Source organism: Rissa tridactyla, chromosome 7, assembly GCF_028500815.1.
Source record: "Rissa tridactyla isolate bRisTri1 chromosome 7, bRisTri1.patW.cur.20221130, whole genome shotgun sequence".
In the NCBI taxonomy this organism is placed as follows: domain Eukaryota; kingdom Metazoa; phylum Chordata; class Aves; order Charadriiformes; family Laridae; genus Rissa; species Rissa tridactyla.
In genome coordinates, this window is record NC_071472.1 from 32,401,720 (window position 1) to 32,429,151 (window position 27,432).

General features: G+C 40.7%; 1 protein-coding gene across 8 annotated transcripts in view; it reads left to right on the top strand.

Moving 5' to 3' along the window:
- The first annotated feature begins 343 nt into the window (after positions 1-343).
- The window catches only part of ALS2 (alsin Rho guanine nucleotide exchange factor ALS2), a 47,259-nt gene continuing 20,170 nt past the window's right edge, over positions 344-27,432 (top strand). The window contains exons 1-13 of one of the 8 annotated variants that reach the window (XM_054208575.1): positions 344-439; positions 5,192-5,281; positions 7,727-7,881; positions 9,275-10,194; positions 13,840-14,203; positions 15,090-15,258; positions 15,706-15,802; positions 16,202-16,279; positions 17,221-17,397; positions 22,050-22,221; positions 22,604-22,784; positions 24,530-24,595; positions 27,127-27,289. In XM_054208575.1, the coding sequence (XP_054064550.1) occupies positions 5,262-5,281; positions 7,727-7,881; positions 9,275-10,194; positions 13,840-14,203; positions 15,090-15,258; positions 15,706-15,802; positions 16,202-16,279; positions 17,221-17,397; positions 22,050-22,221; positions 22,604-22,784; positions 24,530-24,595; positions 27,127-27,289 (2,562 nt within the window). In that variant the 5' untranslated portion in view covers positions 344-439; positions 5,192-5,261. The other 7 variants (XM_054208576.1, XM_054208580.1, XM_054208581.1 and 4 more) reach the window with 7 other exon arrangements.

The following is a 27,432-nucleotide window of genomic DNA, read 5'->3' on the forward strand; positions in this document are numbered from 1 at the left end:
TGTATTTGTGCCAGGGATTGCCATGGCCTGGTTGAATTTCACGAAGTTCATGAGGCCTTTCCTGCCCTTTTGGCGCTAGCGCACGACCAGCCTCCCCGCGCTCCTGTTTACTGGCCTCAAGGCGCCGGGAACAGCCACCGCCGACCAACCGCCTTTTGGGCCAGCGGAGGGGGCCGGGCAGTCCCGCTCCGCTCCCCGCGGGCGGGTCTCGCCCTGTTTTGTCCCGGGCAGGGACCCGTCGGCGCCGGCGTCGGACCCGCCCCCCCGGGCGCAGAGGCCTCTCTACCTAAGGCCGCCGCGCGCGCGCGCACTGGCAGGCGCTGGGCTCCGCCCCCTGCAGGGCCCAGGCCCCGCCCCGCGCCCCCGCGTGAATCAGCTGATCTGCGCCCCGGCGGCGGGACCCTGTGCGGTGCCGGGTGAGGCGGATGGTGGCCCAGGGGTGAGCAGGGCGGTGTGTGGGTAGGCAGGGGCAGCAGGCAGCACGGAGCATGAGTCACGCGGTGCGTCGACCCGTGCGGGGGGTGTGTGTCGCGGGGACGCGTTACCCTCCGCCGACCCGCAGCGGCCCCGCGCAGCCGTTAGTCACCCGCGCGCTCCCTCAGCCCGCCAACGGCCTCTCACAGCTTCCCCCCGCCCCGGCTCCTGCTTGGGGCATCCCTCCCCTCAGGCCTCCCCGCTGGGAGCCGCTCGGGCAGGGCAGGGGCTGCCCTGGCTGCAGGGCAACAGGTGGGGAAAGTTTGGGGGGGGTGTTAAGGGGAGCAGCGGGGGAAGTGGCTGCCCTGCCCTGACGGGAAACGGGGGGCGCAGCGCTGTGGCGGGAAGCTGGCTGGCCGGAGAGCTCTGGGCCGGCCCGTCGCGGCCCTTGGGCCTCCCACACCTGAGCTTTGTGGCGGGAGGGGGTGTGCGGTTGTGCCGCACTGGAGATCAGGGAACAGGCCTCTTCTCGCCTAGGGGCTGGGCTTGACGAGCTAGGGAGAGGCTAAAGGACAGCTCTGAAGGTGCTGGCTGTCCGACTCCTCTCATTCTCCGAGAGCCTGGTAGGGCAGAGATGTTGAGGTTTATTTCTGTAGGTTCCTAAAGGACTCCTCCCTTTTGATGGGAAGAGACCACCTGAACTTTAAATCCCTTCCACTTTTGTTTCAAAGTCCTTTCTCTTTGCATGACTTGGTTGCTTGTGAGCAAATGCTGTTTCAACTTTTGGAGTCTATTGAGTGAAAATCCTAGCGTGGTTGCGATGTTGTTTACAGATGACGTAGCATGCTGTCACTCTCGCAGACTTCCTCTTCCAGCACAAATGTGTTTTGGTGAGATGCTGGGGAGCAACTAGAGTAGTGGTAGATGACTGGTAGTTGATCTCTGCTGTCAAGAGTTTGCTGCTGCTGTTGTAGTGCAGCAACTTACAGAAGCTATACTTATCATCTCTCAGTTTCTGTGGAGTTAACTGTTTTCAGAAGGGGAAGCACCTGGACATGTGCTAAATTGAGACGATGTAATTTCAAAAGAAAAAGGAGGAAGGAATATTAAGAAATTTTTTAATCTCTTACAAGTTTGGTAAATTTTAAATTATTAATTACATGCTATAGCAGATAGTTTTCAGCTGTGTTCTTTTAGCTGATACTAAGCCCTTTTTCCCGACTCCTTTACTATTATATTTTGTTTGCTACTGTCACTCATCTAGTGGAACTGGAATTAAAAGCTTTGAGGCCTCACCTGAAGGGATTGCTGCTGTCTTTCAGTAGCAAGTTGTTTTGTTCTGCTCTGAACAGATCTTAATCACACAGTGGTACAAACAGTGGTTGTACCTAGTCACTGCTGACCAAAACACAAGGTCTTCTTGAACGGGTGAACCATAGTTAGTAATAATAAATGATGATGTGTATGTAGACAAGACTAATGTTGACACCTGTTTTGAATTAGGAAGTTTGGAAGTAACCTCCTTCAGAACCTGAATAGATAACTTGTATAACAAACTTGTGGTGTTGGTAGTGTAAGTTATCGCTAAATACGGTGCAACAAATTTAGGAAAAATGTGTTTCTAAATATTTAAGTAAACATGTTGTAGAAGTATTTGTAGCATTTATTAACTGTAGCAGGTAAATAAGCACATGAGGCTGGTGGGAGTTCTAGTATTTCTGAAAATCAGAGGCACGCCAGTTGTTCCTGTTCGGTATTGAATGTAAGATTACTTTTATACCTATGATGCTTATTACTGACTGGTCAATGTCCAGTGAAGGACACAGTCCCATAGTAATAAGAGTAATGTTTACTCCACTTTATTCCCTGCCATAGCAGTTATTATGGTGTGGTAGTATTTGATTTCTGGAGAATTTGATTTAGCATTCTACTCTGTAAGTGGAAAGTATGACATCAGCGTCATGCTAGTGACCATCTGTCTGTAACACAAATCCGTTTCATAATTTGGCACTATTGGCACTCTTTGCTTTTTTCCTCTTGCAGTGTTGAAGCAAAAATGTAGAAAGTAAATGTATGCGTGTAGAAAGTAAACGCAGTGCAGCTGTTGTTATCATACTGATCTTCCATACCACGAGAATGATGTGTCTTGCCTGGCTGTTCACTTCTTATGAACATTAAACCTAAAAAGAATTCAGGTAATCTTAGTGGAAAAGAAATAACATATATGTAATGCTGCAATGTAATATTATATAAATATGAAATTAGGTGAAGATCGTGAAGGAAAAGGAAATATTCCTATTGGGAGGAAGAAACTTTCTAAGTACTTCGTTTGTAGCTGTGACCAAATGACCTGTATCAGCTGTATTAGCTGTGAATGAGAGTAATATTGTGCTGTCCTAGGAGTGAATGGAAACTTGCACTGAACTTGAAAAAAAAAACAGTTTGAAAAGAAAACAGTTTGACTATCATTTTCCCTCATATACGTAAATGCTTAGCAATGCAACCTTAAGTGTGATTTTTGTAAAGAAAATGTCTCCGTTATCATATCACTCTCTTAGTTTCTAGTCCACCAGTATTGCAGGTTTCTTACTTGATAATTACACCACTAATTTTTCAATTGGGCCTTCAAGGAAGATCTTGCAGAACAGCTTATCAGATGCCTGCCTTTAACATTGTTTTGTTATAATTAGAAGTTTTCATGAGAATTACAGTGAATTTTTGTGCGGTCGAAGCTCATGAAAATGTAAGAAATTCTTTGAGCCCTTAAAAAAATAATAAAAATTATTTTAAAAATCCCTACATTATAGAAGTCAAGAACTTTAAGCCTCACTTCCCTGATCTTAAATAAGTATATACGATGTAAATATGTTTAATACTTTGATGACTCTATCAACATTCCCATCTCTTTGTCTGATTCAGCGATCCATTGGATATTCATATGTGAAGCTACAGTTCTTCACAGAGAAGTGCCAGCATTTTCAAGAAAATGAATTGTAGGGTTAGGTGGTTTTGAGTAGGTTAAAAAAAACGCTCAAATATACTTACTCCAAGAAAGAACACATCACAAAGTTAGAAGTTCCAAAAATATGCTTCCATTTTCCTTTGATGTTCCATCAACACCTCTGTTACTGAAGTGTTGCATGGCAGTTTCCTTCTATTAGTGAGACTTCCTCTGTTAATATTTTAAAAGTTAACTTTTATAGCTGTAGGTGGGTTTTTTTAGTTGTGCGGTGTTTTGTTTTGTGTTTTTTTTCTTTTTTAGTTGAGGAAGGAGAGACAGAAGTGTCTTCAAAGCAATATCTTTCTGGTGACAACTGCGGCTTCGTGTATATCTGGTCCTAGAAAGTATGCTCTGATTTTTTTTTTTTTAAGAGCAAGGTACATATGACTTATCACAATACTATTCTATCATATTAATTTGATTTCATATTTTTGTGGCTCTTTATCTTTTTGTGATAAGTTCTTTGCCAACCCTGAAGCCCAAATGACTTATTTTTAGTGTCCTGTATTTGGAAAACTGAAAACATTTGGTGTGATGTGTTGCTGTTTCTATCTATAAAGGTCTGCTTGGTACTTCATTATTCAGAGCAGTCTAGTGAAAGTGTTGGAATTTGTGTTAGTTATTTCAATTATCTATCAACTTGATTACTATTTCCAAGTGCGATTTGAAACTTCTGCATGCAATTTACAGGTTTGCATATATTGTCTCTCGTAATCAAGACCAGCTATGTTTTATTTCTACTTTCTGTATGTAAGAGCTTCAGTCTACTCATTCTGGATATTTTCTTGGAGATATATTGTTTTAAAAGACCATTATTAAGTAATTTATTTCCTGATTTTATTACAGTGGATATCGGACAGCAACTATAATAAAGCAAAAGTGTCTAAAGAATTTATCCATGAAACTTATTTTATTTTGATAAATATGATTACATGCATACATTAATGTAACTAAAATTTTTAATACTTCATCTAGTAAGGCAGTATATCAAGGAAAATTACAATTATTTCAATAGTAAAAAGCCAAACCAATTATAAGAAACAAAGATTAAATGTAGTTTTGTTTTATTACAAGAAAAGTAATACAAAGGTATCTTCATGAAGATGGAAAGCTGTGAAAGTGAACTTGCAAAATTCAAAATCTGAAAGGATAAAAGCAGAAATAGAGCAGCCACTTTTCTTTCTCCTTGGCTTCCGTGGCCTTAACATATTTTCATATATACTCTGCTACCAGTTTGATGAAGAAACGTTTTGAACTCTTAATTGGCTTTTTGCATTTCTGCACCGGCTTTAATAGAACTGTACCTGTTAATGGTAATACATGCTTTGGTTCAGGAATACGGTTATGAATTCAACTCAACCATTTTCTGCTCATACAAATCTGTTTACCTTATAGATTTAGCTTGAGCATAGAATTCTATCTTAAATTAGACTGACAATGGATCAGTTATCCTGCTTTGATGTTTCTTGAGTGGTGTACTGAGAATTAGAGAGAGAGATCGATGTTAATTTCTGCCTTTGAACTAGGTTTTGTTCAGTCTGTCCTTACAATAGACCTATTGTCAGATGAGTAGGTAGGGCAAGTCTGGCTGTTTAGCTTTTGTCTGCCAACTCAGTGTGAGTACACTAAGTATTTCAACCATTTTAGTGTTGCGGAACTGCTTATTTATTTAATATGGGATCTAAAGCTTTGCCGCTTGTTTATTGATTTTTTTTTCTTTTTTTTTTTAGGCTTAACATTATTTGTAATTAAGTAGCTGTTTTTTCTGTTTTACAGTTTGTGGAAGTTATATTGTTCCCTTTGAAAGAGGAATGATTTTGTGGTGATGGAGTGCTGCCACTGACAGATGGACTCACAGGAAAGAAGGTGAGAATGAGCAGCTAGGTGAAGCCACAGAGGCTCCCTGAAATATGCCAGCTCATGATCATCCTGTAAAATGATTAAGTAGTTTCAGCATAATCTTTATGTAACTTACACTAAAGGGAAGAGGAGTAACTTAGCTTGAGTTTCATTTATGTCTGGAACACTCAGCTTACTACAACAGCAACTTTTTTTTAAAGTTGATTGTTTAAACTTGTGGAGGGGTAGCTGTAGGCTGTAAACCCGAAAGTAACGTTCTCTGGTAAACAGTAAGTCATATCTGTTACCTGCACCTGTGAATTTTGATTCTGGACCAATAGCCCTGCAGTAGACTGTTCTTTTGCTCCTTATTTCTTCCGCTAAGATACCTGACAGAGGTCACATATTTTGGAGGTGGAAAATTAATGTCTTGTAATAAATCCAGATATGCACTGTCCAAATTTGTCTTCCACGGTTCTCTGAAGACTTATTAGGATTTGGACTTAATTTAAGGCACAGTATGTTATCAGGTTGTGTTCTTTGGTGTGCTTTGCCCATCTGAGTAAAATCTGTATTTTGATTTTAGCTAAATGTCCTACCTATGATGTTGGATTTTTCTAACTTTTTTTTCCTGGCCTATATATTACTCATTTGGTTTCTTTTTAATTTACTTCTATTCTAAACACAAGTTCTTTGTATTTAAAATGCAAGATTGACCCTGTGTTTTAATATTTTGTATGTTGTTTGGATTAAATTACTTCTGTGAATTATATAAGAGTTCTTGACCGTCACCTTTTTGTTGTGTTTTTCTTCTGTTATGTGGGAAAAGAAGAGAGATTGGGGATGAGCACAGGAGCTGAGACACACATAATTCCATCACTTAGTTACTTGCATTTTGAATGTTTCGGAGGCAGATAGTGCAAAGGTATTGTTTGTCCTACGCACCAAAACTAGCAAAACTTTTAGTTTAAAAATGAGTCTGCATGAATAGGGCCTTATGGCTTTTGAAGGTGCTACTTGCATAAGTTGTCCACAATGCAGCCTATCGGACCAGCTTTTTCTGGGTTTGCTTCAGTATGGGAATGCATTTGGGGTTTTGTGCCCTTTCTTCTAGACAAAGATTGCCATTTTGTCAAAAGCTCTTCTTGCTACCTTACGTATTTAGCTTCACAGGTTCGTGCAAAGCTGCAAGAACTGATTTATATGGGGAGTAAATTATTTGATTGGTGAGAAATGAGGAGCTAAACCTCCTTTTTTCCTGCAGGGTGGATAACAATCTATTCTATATAAAGTTTTAAATCAATTTAAAGAAAACTCTTAATTTAACTTGAAATGCTGTCAGTCTATATTGATGTTTAAAATTAGTTTTTGTGTTTGTTTCAATCAAGTGATTCCACAAATTGTTAAAATTGTGCTTGTTGTCAAACTTCTGAGGAATTTCTTTGTGCTGAATGGGAGCAGTTTCTGACTGAGCATTTAAACCAGAATGTGTTGGAAGTGTTAAACCAGCTTTGGATAGTTCCAGTCACTTCTGCAAGCCCAGATACTGCTATTGTGTTTCAGGATCTTTGGTTTTGTTGGTTTTTTTTTTTACTTTTTTTCTTGGTTCAATTGATTTGAATGACTGGCTCATTTGAATCTAAGAAACTCATTAACAATTAAAAGTGGAAAAATAACCCAACCAGAACTTCATTTTTCTCTCTAAAGGTAGAAGTGAGAGTATAAAGGATGAGTTCTTACAGGTATAAAGTTTTGAAGACACTGTGAATGGGAGCAATCAGTTCTCGGTTTGCTCGGTCTGTGCTGCACACAACACATCCTTTGCTTAATTACTTTTAAAGCAAATGTTGAGATGTTTATGTGTATTTCCAGTATACTTGATGTCCTATGTAACTAATAAAAACATGGTTATAAGGCTTTTTTTCCCTGCATTTTCATTTCCAAAAGCTGAGTAATCAAAACATGAATAAAACCTAATAAATCAGAAATATTCCTTCTGCTTTCTAACACAGGAAGAGTTAACATTATAAATATCACTGTTCAGATGGGGACAGAGTTGCTTAAATGTGTGTAGAACTGATGCCATGATCTCCCTTAGCATACAGTGGCAGAGTTGTGTATGAATTTGATGTCCTTGCTGTGAGAAACAAATATAATATATAATATAAAGACTATATCAGTTGTGAATAAATGTGTATTTAAGTTTACTAGTGACAAGATCAGCTGCTTTTCAGGCAGTAAAGTACAAATGAAAAAGAAAGCTAATGATTTCAAATAGAAGATACTTGTTTTTCATTTAAATAACATTTAAATTAAGGTTATCAAATTGCAAATGAAATATGTTGATTTCCTGAAATTAAAACTAATGCCCGAACTACTAAATCTTTTCTACATATGTGAAAAGCAAACTATGCATTACTGAAGCACAGAAAACTTCAAGCTGATTCTCTAGTTCCTCCAATCTTTTTGTAGCTCAGAAGAGGCAGAAGGAGCCAAAGAGAGAGGCCTGGTCTATGTTTGGAAGGCTGGTTCCTGCTCTGTAACTCCAGAAAGGCTTCCAGGCCTCAGTGGAAAAACTGTGTTACAGGCAGCCCTGGGAATACATCATGGGTTACTTCTAATAGAAGGTAATAAGCACCTTAATTGTAAAGATTTGAGCCAATAACAAACTTTAGTTATTGTCAAGTTTTCTTCTTTTAGAATTTTTTTTCCTTTCAATCTGTGCTTCGTATACAGCTTTTAAACAGTTAGATGTTTAACTTTGCCAGTATTTCCTTCTTAGTTATAAGTTACTTAAAACTGTGTTGGAATAGAAATTATATGCATAGTGTATTCTTTCATACTTTTTCATCTTTTAACAATGGCTCTGGATTTCCTGTTTAAAGATGGTAATGTAATCTGAACTATGTTAACTGACAATGACATTTCTTGTGACATTTTTCATTCAAAAAAGACAATACAGCAAGAGGTTCTCTTAATGTGTAAGAGCGTTAGTTTCTGTGTGCTTCTGGAAGTATGTGTAGCTAATAGATGCATTAGAGTGAGTCTTGATTTGTGAGCAGTTTGGCACTGTGAATCAAAGTATTTCTAAAAGCCAGTCCATTTAAGTGTTTGCATAGCTTGCTCCTTACTTGTACTGATCAATGGGCGTACAGTTGTAAAGACTAAATTGGAAGTTGCTCCTTTGATTTTTCTCTGATGTTTTTGAAAGAAAGATTCCAGGTTATTGGTGAGCCTGCTATAAGCACCTCTTTGTCTATTGGAGTCATGGAGCTCCAGTGTTTTGGGTTTTTTTTTTTTTTAGAACATGTTTCTTTCATAATTAAAAGGACTTTTTGCACGTGTGTCCTTGCACCCTGAAGCATGTTGTTTGTGGGTATGATTTACTACTTTTCTGTCACTGTGAGAACAACTGTTCCTTTTAAAATTAGATTTCTGCTTTTCTTTAGAATTAGCAAAATAACTTGACCTGGCATTGCTGCAGTCTTTTCAGGTAAAGGTAATGAAATTTTGGAGATGCTGCAGTATAACATCAAACCAGTGGCAAGATAGATTTGTCCACCCCTCCCACTTTCCACCTCCTAGGTCAATCCTGTTTTACTGTAGGGTGGCAGACGGTACAGTTTGATCCTAGATCTCTGTATGTTAAGATGAGCCTGTACTTTGTCATGCTCTTTAAGTATGGTTGTATGTCCTTAGTATGTTGTACGTTCTTAAAATAGAAAGGACCAATAAATACACTTGAATATAGTAGAATTTTTAGCATTACTTGGTTCAACAACGTGTGCATGCACAGGGTAACATTAGCATGAGGTATAGAACTTAATAGCAGCAGTAGCAGAGAGCAACCAGCAGTCGTCATGTATCAATAGTCACAGTTTTGCTAAGCCTGGAGCAAACTAAAAATTAGTATGTGTTTATCTGAATATCTCTTCAAATTTTTGTATTGGTTTAACCTCATTAGACTCATGCTAGGTTTTTGTTTTTGGTTTTGTTTCCCCCCCCTGCCCCCCCCACCAGGTGGAGAGGTCTACAGTTTTGGAAAACTGCCGTGGAAATCGGGACCAGAGGAGTCATGTGCTAATAGTCCTATCTTAGAAAATACTTTGCTTGGGCATCATATTATTACAGTGGCAGCTGGCAGCTTTCATAATGGAGCCGTGACAGAAAGTGGTGTGGTGTACATGTGGGGCAACAATTCTGCTGGCCAGTGTGCAGTTGCTAATCAGCCATGTGTGCCAGAGCCACAACCCATCAGCATTTCTGATTCTGAAACCAGTCCTCTGTTATCAGTAAGGATTTTGCAGCTGGCATGTGGAGAGGAACACACGCTGGCACTGTCACTAAGCAGAGAGATATGGGCTTGGGGGAGCGGCTGCCAGCTCGGTCTCATAACAACAACGTTCCCAGTGACAAAGCCACAGAAGGTAGAGCACCTGGCAGGACGTATTGTGCTCCAGATTGCTTGTGGAGCCTACCACAGCCTGGCTCTGGTACAATGTCTCCCTGTGCAGGAAATGAAGCCTATCCCAGAGAGGTGCAATCATTGCAGTCAACTTCTCATTACCATGACGGACAAGGAAGATCATGTAATCATTTCAGATAGTCACTGTTGCCCACTGGGTGTAACCCTGTCTGATAACCAGCCAGAAAACCATGTCTTCTGTCCCTCGTTGGAGACTCTAGAAGGAAAAAGTATAACAGGTAGCCAAAGTGAAGACTGTCAGAAACCACTTGTGGAAGAACATACGGTTGTTGCTTTAGAATCTGATGGAGCAAGTATGCTTTCCAGCAATGATGGACAGGAAGACAGTGGAATTTCTAGTCCTGGAAATATTCTGTTCCCAGACAAAAAAGAAGTGAAAGAGTACTTAATCAGTTTAGCAGATAACTCATTAAATGAGAGCCTGGAGAAAAACATCTGCACGGAACCTGAGCAGGTTGGTACCTAGTCACTAGCTCTCAATTTGCTACAACTCCTCTTGTATATGTGGCAATGTTACTCTTTTCAGAAATGAAAAATTCTGTTAGTTTAATGTAGCTGTGATGTTTCTGGAGTTTCGAAGTGTTTCTTCTCTGTGATGGTTCTCAACTTTTAAGTGGAGGAGTTTTTGTCCTCCATCCTTGTTCAATTGTAAGCCTTTAATGTGAGCGGCCTTGACAGTGCTGTAGTCTCTTCTCTTGTGGTCCGCAGTACCAGAACCATATAAGCCAGTTTCCCATTCTCTAGCTGTTTATGAAGCATGGGTTTCCCATTTGTGTGGGGCAGTAGCTGGTACTTCTCTAATTTACCTTTAAGGTAAAACTTTCTTTTCTATATGTGGAATGAATCCCTCGCAAATCTAATAGAATCATAAGGTTGGAAAGGGACCTCTGGAGATCATCTAGTCCAAGCCCCCTGCCAGAGCAGGGTCACCTTAGAGCAGGTTGCACAGGAACGCATCCAGGCGGATTTTGAATGTCTCCAGAGACGGAGAGTCCACCACCTCTCTGGGCAGCCTCTTCCAGTGCTCTGCCACCCTCAGGGTAAAGAAGTTCCTCCTCATGTTTAGGTGGAACTTCCTATGCTCAAGTTTGTGCCCACTACCTCTTGTCCTGTCGCTGGTCACCACTGAAAAGAGCCTGGCCCCATCCTCCTGACACCCACCCTTTAATGATTTGTAAGTGTAGATAAGGTCCCCCCTCAGCCGTCTTTTTTTCCAGTCTGAAGAGACCCAAATCCCTCAGCCTTTCTTCCTAAGAGAGGTCTTCCAGTCCCCTAATCATCTTGGTAGCCCTTTGCTGCACCCTCTCCAGCAGTTCCCTGTCCTTCTTGAACCGGGGAGCCCAGAACTGGACACAGTACTCCAGGTGCGGCCTCCCCAAGGCAGAGCAGAGGGGGAGGATGACCTCCCTCGACCTGCTGGCCACGCTCTTCTTGATGCACCCCAGGGTGCCATTGGCCTTCTTGGCCACAAGGGCACATTGCTGGCTCATGGTCATCCTGTTGTCCACCAGGACTCCCAGGTCTCTTTCCACAGAGCTGCTCTCCAGCAGGTCAGCCCCCAACCTGTTCTGGTGCATGGGGTTATTCCTCCCCAGGTGCAGCACCCTACACTTGCCCTTATTGAATTTCATAAGGTTCCTCTTTGCCCAGATCTCCAGCCTGTCCAGGTCTCTCTGTATGGTGGCACAGCCTTCCGGTGTGTCAGCCACCACCCCCAGCTTTGTGTCATCAGCAAACTTGCTGAGGGTGGACTCTATCCCCTCATCCAGGTCATTGATGAATATATTGAACAGGACTGGACCCCGTACTGACCCCTGGGGAACACCACTTGTCACTGACCTCCAACTAGACTCTGTGCCCCTAATCACTACCCGCTGAGCTCTGTCTTTCAACCAGTTTTCTGTCCACCCCACTGTCCATTCATCAAGCCCACACTTCCTAAGCTTCCCTGTGAGGATGCTGTGGGAGACTGTGTCGAACGCCATGCTTAAGTCAAGGTAGACCGCATCTACTGCCCTCCCCTCATCTATCCATCCAGTCGTGCCATCGTAGAAGGCTATCAGATTATTACCAGATAATTTCTCAATCAGTTAAAAATTCTGGACTGCAAGTAAAGATTGTAAAGGGAATGTTAAAGCGTTGACCCAAAGGCTTCTAATGTTAATCATGTAGGCGTTGCATAAACTTATAAACAGGGATGGGAAATACATAAGTACTAATCTGTTTTGTGTGACGTGGAAAATGGTTCAACACCACTGTTTTGATGCTATGGCAAAACAGAAAAGTAATAATTTCTTAATAAGCATCAGTAAATGCTTGATATGAAAGTTCAAGATCTGTTCCCAGCTCCCTGCCAAATACTATGTTTTCCACTATTTTGAAAAAAATCTTATTTGGGGTCGGGGGGAAGAAGATACAACCCAAAAGCTATTAGACAGAAAGCTAATCAAAAATCTTGCAGTGTGGTCTGGCAGTCCCTATGTAAGTGCTGTCCTACTGGATGGTTTATGGTAAAGGTAACGTCTGTAAGAAAAGCTGCCGCTCTGTGGCCCTATACACAAAATTCAGAGCAGAATTCTGAAAATTTCTCTTGTCATTTCAAGTGTTGCGTAGATAACAATTTTTTCAATCTGTTTTTATTGGTCAGTAAGAAGTTTTTCCACAATGGTTCTGGGAGATAAATTCCACAGTGCCTAATAAGTAGTTGATTTTTTTATCAACTCTGATTGGAAGAAGGGGGACGGGGGAATACTTTAAAACCAAAACAAAATGTCCAGTAACTCAGTGATTCAGCAAGTTATGTTTTCCTATTCTGAGAGAAACTTATTTCGGAGAAATAAACATTGTGTGAACACAGTTGTCCTTCCTTTTGCTTTTTGCTAATGCATATGCATTCTAGCAGTTGCGGGCCTCTCAGACTCGTGCAAGACCTCCTGCTGTTAGGAAATGACTGAAACGCGTAGTTTCATGCTCCCTTTCTCAAATCCTTGTTCCTGGAATATTTCCAGAGTACTGTTCCCCTCACACAGTTCCAGGAATAAACAAGCCTGGAACTTGTTCACTGACTTTTAACACAATTGAGCATACACGTGATGAGCAGATGAGGACTCTAAAATAATTTTTCACTGTGAGTAAAATCCTTTGTTTCTCTCTGCTTTCCTGCACAAATTGAGTTTGCTTTTCTGTAATGCGAGGCATGGCTTTTATAAATAGGAATGAAGTACAAGCAAATAGGACCAATCCCAATTCTTTAGCCTAATTTTTCAGTAAAAAGAGAAGTCAAAGATAGTTTTCCTTCTGGCAGGATAAAATGAGCTATAATCTTTATAAAAATATTATTTTCCACTATGTATTAGGTGTGAAAATGGGACTTTGCTGTCTTTGTTCTAACATTCAAACTATTTGGCAAATATCTTGTGCATTATTTCTTATTTGGTGGGTAAATTGATTGCTATTATAGGTAATCATGTGCTGGTATTAATAATTGCCTTCAGTCAGTTTGCCCCTGGTGTGACTTGATTATTAATGAAGCTTTATATGGATAAAACAGTAGTGTAAGGGGACACACAGCCCAGAATGGTCTTAAGATAGACCTTGCAAAAGGAATCCATGAATAACTGTTTTCCTTTTAACATATCAAAGGGAAAACTTATCTCTCTGTAAATACAGCATGCTCACTGATGCATTCTAATTGGTGGCAAAGTTGGTAATAAGCCTAAAATTAAATCCCTTTTTATGTTTGTTTGCAAAGATCCTTTTTTTTGGTTTTAAGAAACAAAAAACAAACAAAAAACCCCCCCAAAAAAAAACCAAAAAAAAAACCAAACAAAAAAAAAAAGAAAACACCAGACCCACGGTCTCTTATGGATGAGCTACAAGACAAGTGCAAGAGACAAAGCCCAGTCCATGTAGAAATGGTTCTTGGTCCCACCTTTAAAAAAATGTGGTTCTAAGGAATAGATGTACACCTAAGTATAAAAAGCTTCTTCATAATGTCTTGTTCAGTATAGCACCTAGTTTGAATAATGAATGTGTATATCATCATCCAGCTGTTACGTACTGTCTGGTATGATAGTCTTCAATTTTTCTTTGGTTTTAGCCTTCTCAAGAAGAACAACAACTCAGTGCTTGTATCCCCGGCCCTCCAGGTACTAGCACATCTGCCTTGAACAGCTTGGTGGCCTCTTGTGCGTCAGCAGTTGGTGTGAGAGTAGCTGCTACATATGAAGCTGGAGCATTGTCTCTGAAGAAAGTAATGAACTTCTATGGCACACCTTCAAGTGAACCAGGTTCTCAGTCTGGTGGTGGTTCCCCAGGGCCTGAAGCTCTGAAAGACAGTCGGGAAGAGCAGGTCAAACTGGAATCCATGCAGGGGAAGAAGAGTTCCAGTTTAGTAGACATTAGAGAGGAGGAATCTGAAGGAGGGAGTCGAAGACTTTCCCTGCCTGGCTTGTTGTCACAAGGTAAAAAAGAACGTTGAGAAAAACCAAGAGACTGGAAAAGTTATAATAATGTGGAGCTTTATAACTGAAAATAAACCATATTTATTTAATATAAATCTAATCGTCTACGAAAGGTCTTTATGAGTTTTAAACTGTATCTTAGGACTTGAAGGCAGTGGGGGGAGTTAAAACAAGCAGATACTGCGTCCTAAGAAAACCAAGAGCATAGTGAGTTTAGGGATGCTCTTTATTGGTAAAGTAAGGTAAAGCAGGCACATTGTAGTAGTCTGGGCATCTTATTGCAAGGTGGTGGCAACCTGTCTTTCATACAGGTTGCATAGCAGATAAAAATCTGTGTGACCTGTAATCCCTACTGCACTGACCTGGTTTTGAGCCAGGGACCTAGAAATATTCCAGTTCCCACTGCCAAATGTCGAAGTTAATGACCTTTCCTGATAGATTTTAGTGTTGTTAGTTGTTGTGAGTGGGTGGGTACATGGTTTAGTTCTATATTGATGTTGGATCTGAGGGGAGATTTTTAGGAAGCATTGAAATCTTTTGTTCACTGCAAGGATATATTTTCTTTCAAAACATACTTCTTAAAAATGTGTAGTTTGTTTTGATTTATTTGCTGCAATATAACTGCATAGTTCTCATATGCCTGTTATCCTTTAATAGCTAGTAAAAATTAGTTGGGATCTGTCTACTCTTAGCACATATGTTACTTCGGTGTCTCAGTACCCTATCTTCTTATGTGTTGAGCCTTTGCTCTCAATCTTAACTGATCAAGACTTCTTAAAGAGGTCTTAATTATCTCAAATGGTACTATTACTGTGTAACACACAGTCTGAGTGATATATTTACCTAAAATGATGAACAATTTTTCTATTTCTTGGCCTGTTTTCAGTTTCTCCTAGGCTTTTACGGAAGGTAGGGCGTGCAAAAATGAGGACTGTAGCTTTGACTCCAACCTACAGTGGTGAGGCTGATGCCCTCTTACCCTCTCTAAGAACAGAGGTATGGAGCTGGGGAAAGGGGAAGGAAGGACAGCTAGGACATGGTGATGTTCTGCCAAGGTGAGATTTCTTTGATAAAGGTTTTTAGTAGGTCACTAGGAAATCTCGAGTATTCAACTTTCTCAGATTTGGTCAACTGCCTTGCATTGTGTTCTTGTTCTTTTGTGTTGTGACCTAATTTCCTCCAAGTTACGTGTTTTATGCTGTATTGTTACTGAACATCAATAAGTTATGACTTTTCCCCTTGTATTCACTAAGAGTTTTGGTGGTATTTTGACTTTGTCCAAATTGGTGAGAAATTTATCATAAACTTTCACCCTTCATGTCCTTTTTGACTAAGCTGGTTTATTGCCAAAAGACTCTGTGTATGTTCGTTTTCTCTAATTTGTTTTGGGGAAAAAATAAAACTTAGTATTTATTTTTGTCTTAAGAATACCTTTGATATTTTTTTTTTTTTTAATCTCTTACCCCTCACCCCCATCTTCCCTGGGTTCTGGGGATTGACAGGCTTCAGCCACTATGTGTGAAAAGCCTAGATGGTAAAGAAGTGATTCACCTCTCTGCTGGTGGCCATCATTCCTTAGCACTCACTGCCAAATCCCAGGTAAGTGATTGTTATTATTTGTTGCTTATCTGTGACATAATAGTCATGTTTGGTGTTTCTTAGATTTTTATTTCTTTTGCTGCTAAACTTTTGTTTCCATTTGTGGGAGGCAACTTGGAAGCAGTGTGGAATCTTAATTCTATTTCTGCCAAAGTTCTGCATGCATCAACATTATATTTAAAGATTGCAATGACCTGATTTGGTGCATTCCATTTCTTTATGTGAGAAGACAATTTGAGAACATAAGATGACTGGAAATTAGGGAAGTACTTCTTGGTACATTGATCTTGTACCGCTGACTTGTGTGTGTTTGCATACTTGATGTGTTGTACCACTGCAATTCAGTATGTGTCCATGTATATAAACTTATATTCTCATGGTTAGCTATGTTTCTTACAGGTGTATTCATGGGGCAGTAATACCTCTGGCCAGCTTGGTCACTTGAACTCCCCAACAACAGTCCCTCGTCTCACAAAGGTATTTTCTGTTTTCTGTATTTCTCTTTTAGTTTAGGGTCTCTTATATAAGTGAGTGAAAAGTAATTTCTAAAAACTGACCTTGTTTACGTATCTGTGTGCTATATACTAATAGAGCCTTTGATTTCTTTGACTTTTACTGTGAATGTGATCCTTAGACGAGCTTGTGAAAATCTACCCAAGAAATCCTTTACACAGACTTCCACTGGTTTTTGACCACATTGAAGTTGTAAAACTGAGCAATGTGACTGGTTGTGTCTTCTTAAATTTCACTTCTACTTTATATTTGGTTTCTCTGATATCAGTGTTGCAGTGCTGAAACTTTTAAATACATTGGAATACTGTTTTTATTGTAAACTTTCTTCTACCATTTTTAGCTTTGCTAGACGATGACCATTTCTGTGTTGCAGAGCTGGTTTAGCAAGGGTTTTCTGTTTGTTTTGCATGTTTCATCACACTGAGGGAATAGCCAAATAATGATTTTTGCATTAGACCAGACCCTTGCTTATGTTCTCTGGTGCTTGTCTTAGTGGGAAAACTAGCTGCAGGGTTTTCCTGCTTAGGACTTATACAAATTAATGTACAGCATGTTAACTATCCCAAATTTGTAGATTTCCCAGATAAATGAAGAGGGGAGAGTAGTATCCCATATCCCAATTTAAATCAAGCTCACCTGATATCCATTTAAAAATAAAACTGATTTATACTTTAAAGGCAAAAAAAATTGGCCATTAGAAGACTGGAAAGAAAGAAAATTATCAGTATACATGCAAGAAATGTATTTGTTATGAGACACTGAAGTTGAAAAATTACCAGTTATTGCAATACTTTTTCTTGGCAAGTATATTATGTGCATGCGTGGCTAGAAGAATTAAGTATTCTCCTTTTCTTCCAGCTTCAGATGATAATTTCTAATGTCTTTTCCTTCCTTATGAATTTCAGGTGTGTGGTGATGGTGTTTGGAGTACAGCAGCAGGACTAGATTACTCCCTCTTCTTAACAGATGAGGAAGACTTCCAACCTGGATTATATTACAGTGGCCAGGAGACAACTACAGAAAAAAACTTGTATGAAAATAGCTGTACTAAGAGTCCAGTTTTGTTACTATCCTGTAGTAAGGTGAGTGGTATTTCCTTTAAGTTAGCGCAAATCACACTGATGCTTTTTGGAAATAGCACAGTGCCGGTTGTTCAACTAGCTTTAAGGGTGTCAAGTCAAGTAACTGGTTCCTAGCAGTAAAATCAGGAGCAGTAAAATTATGGAGGGCAGAGAGGAGGCTTAATTAGTATTGCTCTCTTCCGTGCCTGTTTCTTGGTCTTTCTTTCTGCTTGAGGGACAAGGAGGTGTTTCCAGCGTGTCTAATCCATTTCCTTGCATGTGTGCACGTTGCAGAAGTGCAGCCTTATATTGTGCTCTGTTTTCAACACAGTATTCATGTGTTTATTCTTCGCTGCTATTGTTCTTCATTTTCCTGTTGTTTCTTAAGTGATTGAGGGCACTGCCTGCTCTATTCCATTCTGCTTCCTATGCATCTTGGTTGTGAGTGGGCAGAAGGTCCCCCTGAGCTCTGCATGATCTCCTTCCCTTCCCCTCCCTTTGTCATGGGTGTGAAGTGAGGAACTGAGCAAAGGCACCAAAATGTGCATTTGCATGTTTATGGGAGAGAGAAGTTGCTCCTATTCAATTTTCTTCATCAAGCTGAATCTCATATCTGCCTTGAAGTTGGCATGAGGTGGGGGGAGTGTGTACTCTGATTGCACATCCTCTTCCAAGTTGTTTGTATGATTTCAGATCAACCTCAGTTTAAGGTAACAAAAAAATCAAATATACATAAGGTTGTAAACCCTTCAATGCAGGGCAACTTACAGAATCTTCATCTTCATGGTTGGAAAGGACCCTTAAGATCGACTCCAACCAAACAACCTACAATCTCTGCCACTAGAGCATGCCCTGAAGTGCCAAATCTAGATGTTTCTTAAATACCTCTAGGGATGGTGACTCATCCACCTCCCTGGGCAGGCTGGTCCAGTGCCTGACCACTCTTTCAGTAAAGTAATTCTTCCTAATATCTAATCTAAACCTCCCCTGCCGCAGCTTCAGACCATTTCCTCTGGTCCTGTCATTATTCACCTGGGAGAAGAGGCCAACCCCCACCTCTCTACAACCTCCTTTCAGGTAGTTGTAGAGGGCCATGAGGTCTCCCCTCGGTCTCCTTCAAGCTAAACATGCCCAGCTCCCTCAGCCTCTCCTCATGTGACCTGGTCTCCAGACCCCTCACCAGCCTGGTAGCTCTCCTCTGGACACGCTCCAGCACTTCAATGTCCCTCTTGTACAGAGGGGCCCAGAACTGAACACAGTACTCGAGGTGAGGCCTCACCAGTGCCAAGTACAGAGGCACGATCACTTCCCTGCTTCTGCTGGCCACGCTATTCCTGATACAAGCCAGAATGCTGTTGGCCCTCTTGGCCACCTGGGCACGCTGCTGGCTCATGTTAAGCTGGCCGTCCACCAGCACCCCCAGGTCCTTTTCTGCCAGGCAGCTTTCCAGCCACTCTTCCCCAAGCCTGTAGCGCTGCTTGGGGTTGTTGTGACCGAAATGCAGGACCCGGCACTTGGCCTTATTAAACCTCATACCATTGGCCTTGGCCCATTGATCCAGCCTGTCCAGGTCCCTCTGTAGACCCTTCCTTCCCTCAAGCAGATCAACACTCCCACCTAGTTTGGTGTCGTCTGCAAACTTACTGAGGGTGCCCTCAATCCCCTCATCCAGATCCTTGATAAAGATACTAAACAAAACTGGCCCCAAAACTGAGCCCTGAGGGACACCACTGGTGACCGGCCACCAAGAGGATTTCACCCCATTAGTCACAACTCTCTGGGCACGGCCATCCAGCCAGTTTTTTACCCAGCGAAGAGTACACTTGTCTATGCCATGATTCGTCAGCTTCTCCAGGAGAATGCTGTGGGGGATGGTGTCAAAGGCCTTACCAAAGTCCAGATAGATAACGTCCACAGCCTTCCCCGCATCCAGAAGGCGGGTCACATGGTCATAGAAACAGATCAGGTTGGTTAAGCAGGACCTCCCCTTCCTAAACCCATGCTGGCTGGCCCTGATCCCTTGGCTGCCCTGCACTTGCCGTGAGAGCTCACTCAAGATGATCCTCTCCATGATCTTTCCTGGTACTGAGGTCAGGCTGACAGGCCTGTAGTTCCCTGGGTCCTCCTTCCAACCCTTCTTGTAGATGGGTGTCACATTAGCCACCCTCCAGTCATCTGGCACCTGCCCCGTTGACCAGGATTGTTGATAAATGATGGAGAGAGGCTTGGTGAGCTCTCCTGCCAGCTCCCTGAGTACTCTTGGGTCAATCCCATCCGGCCCCATAGACTTATGTACGTCTAGGTGCAGAAGCAGATCACTGACTCCTTCCTCATGGATTATGGGTGGGTTGTTCTGCTCTCCATCCTTATCTTCCAGCTCAGGAGGCTGAGCACCCTGGGGATAGCTGGTCTGACTATTGAAGACAGAGGCAAAGAAGGCATTAAGTATCTCAGCCTTCACCTCGTCATTGGTTGCAGCTTTCCCCCCCACATCCGGTAAGGGATGGAGATTCTCCCTGGCTTTCTTTTTGTTGATGTATTTATAAAAGCTTTTTTTGTTGTCCTTAATGTTAGTGGCCAAGTTTAGCTCCAGCTGGGCTTTTGCCTTCCTAATTTTCTCTCTGTATAACCTAACGAGATCTCTATACTCCTCCTGAGTAGCCTGTCCCTTTTTCCAAAGGTGATAAACCCTCCTTTTATTCCTAAGTCTCATGTGAAGTTCCTTATTCATCCAGACTGGCCATTTTCCCTGCCCTTTAGACTTGAGACACTTGGGGACAGCCTGCTCTTGGGCCTTTAAGATTTCCTTCTTGAAGAGCGTCCAGCCCTCCTGGACCCCTTTGCCCTTCAGGACTGTCTCCCAAGGGACTCTCTCAGCCAGTGTCCTGAACAAGTCAAAGTCCGCCCTCCGGAAGTCCAAGGTGGAGGTTTTGCTAACCCCCCTCCTTACATTGCTACGAATTGAAAACTTGACCATTTCATGATCACTAAACCCAAGACGACCTCTGACCACCACATCTCCCACTAGTCCTTCTCTGTGAACAGTAGGTCTAGCAAGGCACCTCCCCTGGTAGGCTCACCTACCAGTTGTGTCAGGAAGTTATCTTCCATTCACTCGAGGAAACTCCTAGCCTGCCCGCTCTCTGCTGCGTTATATTTCCAGCAGATACCTGGCAGGTTGAAGTCCCCAACCAGAACAAGGGCTGGCGATTGTGAGACTTCAGCCAGCCGCTTATAGAATACCTTACCCGTCTCCTCATCCTGGCCAGGCGGCCTGTAGCATACTTCCAGCACAACATCTCCCTTATTTGCCCTCCCCTTCATCCTTACCCATAAACACTCGACTTTATCATCACTGGAATCTAGCTCTATACAATCAAAACACTCCCTAATGTACAGAGTCACACCCCCACCTGTTCTCCCTTGCCTATCCCTTCTGAAGAGCTTATAGCCTTTCATCACAGCATTCCAGTCGTGACAGTCATCCCACCACATTTCCGTGATGGCAACTACATCATAGCTGTCCTGCTGCACAATGGCTTCCAGCTCATCCCGTTTGTTGCCCATGCTACGTGCATTCGTGTAGACACACTTGAGCTGGGCTACTGATTTCACCCCCATCCTTGGCCCTTTATCCCTAGGCTCATTACTAGTGGGAGATGTGGTTGAGGGTAGAAAGCAGCTGTTTGTCTCAGCTCTTCTGTGTCTCATTGCTACTTCCCTAGATTGAGCAGAATAGCAGTTGGAGAGGGTTTTGAGGAGGGACAGGGATTTAGACACTGGGTCCATGTGTGTGCACATATGTGCACACATGTATGTGTGTGCACACACACACACCTGTAGTCCTTCTATAAGATTGTTGCTAGCCATTCTCTTCTCTTTTCTTGTAGGGTGACTTGTAGGCTCTTGCATATCAGAATTGGCCTGTGGGTTGCTTGTTGAACAACTCTGGCTCAATGTGTCTAAGGAATCATCTACTTAACAACAAAGGAAATATTAAGTGTTTGAGCTCTACTTTTTACTACACAGTATTGCATGTGAACCAGAATTAGTGAGGAGCCACAATGCATCAGGGCTACTTGTGCTGACCTTGGAGAAGAATTTTGCTTCCAACTACTGTGGAAAGCTAACAACTACTAATACCACTTGTGTTAGTGTAGTTATTAGTATTAGTCCAGTACTTTAATATTACTTTTATCAATAAATAAACATCTTTCATATCCATAAAGGACTATAGTTCAGAGCACAGTCATAATATTAAAGCCTTGTTATTCTCACTTCCTAATTAATAGGAGAAATAGCTGATGTAATGATACTATTTAATATCAACATTGTTGATATAAGCATGTAGTACTCTGCAATTCTAAAAGTGACTGAACTTAAGGTCACTGTTCCTTTAAAGACCTTAAAAGATGGCCTGTTTATTGTCTTTTAGGCTCTGTCAGTACCAGGAAAATGAACAGCATTGACTGTAAATGTTTATTCTAGTTTTATCATTCCTGTATTAAGCCAGTATTGAATGGATTGTTTGTCACTGTAGGTAATTAATACTTACTGTCATTTAGTACTCCTAAAGATACGCTTTATTCTGCATCACCCTGTTTTTAAATTGGAGTGTAAAAAGAAAAAATATTAAAGCTGCTGTTTTTTCTTTTCTCTTTTGCCCCTTTCAGGTAGGGTACATAAGCAATGTGATAGCTGGTGGTGACAACTGTTTGGTCTTAGTAGACAAAAACGTAATGGGATATATCGCCAGTTTGCATGAGTTGGCTTCTACTGAGAGAAGGTTTTATTTCAGACTGAGTGAGATCAAATCTCAGGTTCTTAGACCTCTCTTAGGTTTAGGTAAGAACTCGCTTTAATATTTGCTTTGCTATTTCCCCTACATTCTACAACAAATTTCTTTATGCAAAATCTAAAAGTTGTTATATATTTTTAGATAAAGCTAAAGTCTTACCCTTCTCCCCTGTTTGGATGAACTGGTAAAATATAGCTGCATTTTGACATCTGCATTATGTTATTAGTATTTGCACTTTTCCTGACTGTTTCACCTGAAATAACTTAATTATTTGAGCTGTATTTAGTCTAAAATTGTTGAATTCCTGATTCTGGGTAATGTATCCATGAGGTGAAATTGCTCATAAAATATCTAAACAGCACCTCCTGGTAATTCTCTTTATTAACAGGTGCTGTAAGGTAAGCTAAATTGCTTTCTGGTCTGTTCCAGATAATTTGGGCAATGCAAATACAATCCAGTTGTTGCAGGAAATGGCAAGCAGGTTCAGCAAGCTATGCTATCTCATCGGTCAACATGGAGCTTCTTTAAGTAGCTTTCTTCATGGAGTAAAAGAAGCCAGAAGCTTGGCCATCCTGAAGCATTCCAGTCTCTTTTTGGATAGTTACACTGAGCAAGTATCCGATTCCCTCTCATCTTGAGTCTCTGCAGGCTTAATCTACTGACCACAACAAGCCCTGAGATAGGCAAAAGTAGATCATAAGGGAAGTTACATAAATAACTGTTGTGCAAATTGCATTCTTGCAATTTAAAATGTATGGAGAGTTTTACACAAACCAATTCGCTTTGTAGTGAGCTATAGATTTCAAGGTCTTCACCAGTGGAGAACACTGGACAGCTTCAGCTTCCTTAATGTAAAATTCTACATACAAACTCCTCTTTGGTTGCTGCGTATATACCTATTGAAAAGCGACATGTTCCTTACTTAATAGTAAGGATCTTGTAATATAATGTAATAGAGTTACCATGGCTAGGCTACTAAGTAAAGCTACCTTTGGGAGTTTACTGTAGCTACAAAATGCCTTTTCAGTAGTCATTAACTGTCTCCCAGAGGAACAATGCTTCTGTCCTGATACCTGCTAAATAGCTAGCATTACAACTTTCACCCAAAAGACAGAGCTGCTTTAGTGCTCAAAATTAAGTCTGAATTATCCTGGTTATTATTTTTATTAGCTCGATGCTTTTGGGAGAGTAAGTCTATGCAGTCACACTCTTTGCTGTCTTTCTCCTCAATAACTTTAGTAGTTGCTGGATAATTTCATCCAAATGTAGCAGAAGTCTCATCATACGTAATACTTATAGGCTTTTGTGAAAAATACTGACTTGACAGAGGAGAGAGTCTAAAAATGTCCTCGCTGAATGTAGTCTTGGTTACCAGACATCTGAAGGTCTCTAAGGGAACAAAATTTCAAGATCATCAACTTCAGTTGTTATGCAGTAGCATTTTGAATGTGCAGCAAGTTGCACTTCATTCTAACACAAGCACAACAGTTACCACTTTTACTGGGTCAGTGATAAATTTAAGCCATATCACCCTAAAAGAAGCTTTCTTCTCAGTTTATCAAATGGGTTGTTCATAATTGTAAATATGTATTTTCTCCCTTTCTTTCTTAGTTCTTGACTTCAGGCTTTTCTTGTAAGCTGGATTTCCAGAATTGGTTCTCATTACTCAGATTAGAAGAGTTTCTTAATTTGTTCTTCTTCCCTGTCAAAGACTGAAATACTTAATTTCTGTTATTGTTGTTACTGCCTGTCTTCTGCTCTCCCTGTTTGCTTTCTGATGCTTTATATGTTTTTCTGTGTATGGCATCAGAAGCTGCATGCTCCTCAGCATAATGCCTTGAGCATCTTCCAAGGATCTATCAGGCAACATAAGTATTATCTGTTAATTGGGCTAAGCTGAGACCTCTTCCGTCTAAGAAACATGGTCTTTTTGAATGGTTTTCTTTTTTTGGTAGGGGAGAAGTGAAAGGTAGAATGGTAGCAGGAAAAGAGAAACTCCCATCTTGAAATTTCCATCTTGAATATAATTAGAAGCTAGCAGTATTACACTATTGAAACCGATGGCCTATTCTGTACGTGCCCAAATTTGGGGGAAACAAACAAAAAAAAATAATTTTGTTTGTGAAGTAAGCCCTCTGCATTGTGCTGATGGCAGCAAAAATGTGCAACAGCAATGCATATTGTATTCCAGTAATATTGAGTATTTCACTGTTTAATACTTTCTCAATTACTTAGATTACTTGTATAATAAAAGATATTACAGATCTCATTGGTAAACTGTTGGAAATTGCAACAGTTGTTGTTTCCAAGGTTGTTCTTATTTTGTAACTGAAGCTCTCTCTCTTCCCCATTTAGGTATTGTGCTTCAGTGACAAATTTCCTCGTAATGGGAGGATTTATGCTCCTTGCAAAGCCAGCAATGTAAGCAAACCTTTACCATTTTCTGGAGTTTTTGATCAACTAGCAAAGAACTGTACTTTAAAGTAGTGTGTGTGTATGTGTGTAGTAATGAGCGTGCAGAGACTTTTTCTCAGCTTGCTTGAGTACTCTAATTCTTTTTCCATCAGATGAAGAAAAAGTTTCTTCCTTTCAGCTGTGATAAAAGCTTAGGTTAAAATGCTGCTGAATGTGTTTAGTTACTTTATCTTGAAGATGGAGAAAGGAGGACAAAAGCATAAATTGCTGTAAATTCCTTGAAAGAAACGTGAATGTATTTCAGATAACGATTTTTTTGAAAGCTTAGTCTTGAGATTAAATTTCATCATCTGCTCAGTATTTGTTAGTATCTCATTCTTTCAAATGTTGATGTCAGGAAAATACAGAACAGCAAACTTTAAGAATTAGTAAGAATAGGTAATGTGAATTCACTTTCATTTGGCTTCTTTAAGTTTATGGAAGCACTTTAAAATGATGCAAAAGTAAACAACACTTCTGCACGTGTATCTTCTCTGCCTCTCAAGGTTGCACTCTCGAATGTGAGGAAAGAATTGTACCTTAAGGCCTGAGACAGTATTTTTGAGGTTTATAAAGTAGAGCTTTTTTCTTGGTTCAATAGTATTTTTGTCTAGGAAATAAAGTGCATCTTTCACTCTAGTGTTGTGAAGAAGTTGTTGCAATGAGGGTATCTTTTTAACTCATCTGAGAAGTTGCCAGCTTTCCTTTCTTCCTAAATTCTGTAATCTGGGAGTGTTCTGTTACATCTATTTATGGAGTACTTTGAATGTAGTATAAATGATGGTATTGGAAGTTCTTTGAAACACCAGGGTACCTAATGCAAGAAGCCTGCACCTGAGGACCAGTAGCACAGACTAAGACAAAATCCCACTGCAGAGAGACACTGAGAATCTTTCTGCATTGGTCAAGATTTTTAGGGCGACTTACAGGAAATCTTAATTCAAGTCTAAGCTTATTTATAATTAGTACTAAAAAGTTTTGGATGATGAAATTACTGGTACTGAATTCTTCACATCAATTGTCACTGACAGGTGTGACAGTTTCTCCTACTGCAACCAGGGTCTCATTAGGTGAATAATACTTTTTCAGGTTCTGAAACTTCAGTGAGTCTTAGTTTTGTCCTGCTACTTGCAAAGGGAACTCAAGAATATCTTTGCTGATAATGATGAATTTCCCCCCTGCTCCCTCCCTGAGGGATACTGTCTTAAGTCAGTGGTTAACAATGTCAGCCTGTCTTTTATGGATATTCTGCAATATGGATGCATTAGAAGTAGTTCTAACTTTAAAAAAAGAGCTAGCTTCAGTCAAAGTCTCCATTGTTGGCAGTTTTTTGAGCATTTCCTCTGAAAGAGTAGATGAGCTATATCAGTGTGATGAATCTGTTATTATTTGACACTTTTCTACAGAGACACCTCCACGTGAGGATCTCGAGGCACTTTAAAAATGCAGGCCATCCAGATGGTTAAATTCAAAATTAAGAAATATGGTCTTCTCTATAAAGAAGACTTTATTCCTAAGGCTTGTTGAACAAAAGATTTCTTAAACATCATTAGCAGACTTGGACAAGGTACGTTATTTTGATGTGAAACGTCATCTCACTAATCACATAGAATTCTTAGGGACCCTGCTGTGCAATTCTCTGATCTGTTTTGCTGTCCCTGGGACCTGCTTTCTCAACCTCACCTGATTGTTGCAGCTTGTGGTTTCAATGCTTCCCAGCTGGATGTGTTTTAATGCAGATGTGTCATATGTGCCAGTACACATGTGCACACAGATATGGTGAAGGAGAGGGAAAAGTAGGTTTGTTTTCCTTTTAATGAAGAAATCCTGGGTTTGTGTTCTAATGCATTGTCTTCAGAGTCATTTCCCTCTTCTTCTCTGAACTAGATTAGTTCTCCCTCTTGGAAATCAGACTGAGGATTGAACAGATTTCCTGCCTTTCTTTGAGGTAGGATGTAATTTTTCTAGTTAGGGGAAGACCTGGTCAGTTGCCTTGAACAGCAGGGGTGGGGAAGAATATATTTGAATCTATTTAGGGAAGTGCACTGGAGCCAAAGATAAGATTCTTTCAGGCCTTCTTGTATGAATCGACAGTGTTAGAAAATTACTACTCTAACAGTAATGGGGAAGTCATTCCACCTGTTAGCTCTTTTACTAATCAAGTGTTAAAGGGGAAGAAGGCAATTGGTTACTCTCCAAGTGGGGGCAACTCAGTCAACTTTGTTCAACCAGTTCAATGACTGAGTATGTGAGAGTGTAGAAGTAAAAAAAGTCCTGTGTTGTGGTTGTTAGAGAGCTACATGTCTGTATTACTGTACTTCCTTAAACTAAATTGGGAATGGATTAATAACCGGCATGCATTTCCCTTTATAATTTTTATTGGTTTATGATAATCCAAAAATGGGCATTCTGAGCTCATTTATAGAAGACATCACTGATGTCTTGCTCTCTTATTTTCTTTTCTCCTCCCTCTGTTCCCCAATGATCCCATCATTTAGAGACTTCTTGAGTAAAAACCAGGAGCTGTTACAGAAACTGTCTGAGAAGAATGAGGAAAACCTCCAGCTAGTGGAAGTTCTGAATGCTATGTTTTTCATGCCATTTGGACGACTTCATAATTATGCTAGAACTTTGCTAAAGCTTGCTACATGTTTTGAAGTGGTAAGCTGGCTTTGATATCTCTATCTGAATAAATATACACGTGAAACTTACGGCTCAGAAGTAACCGTGTGAAGCAAATGCCAGGTAATTAGAAATAGCTTAAGTCCTCAGAGAAGCTACCTTGGACTTGTATTTGCTGCAGG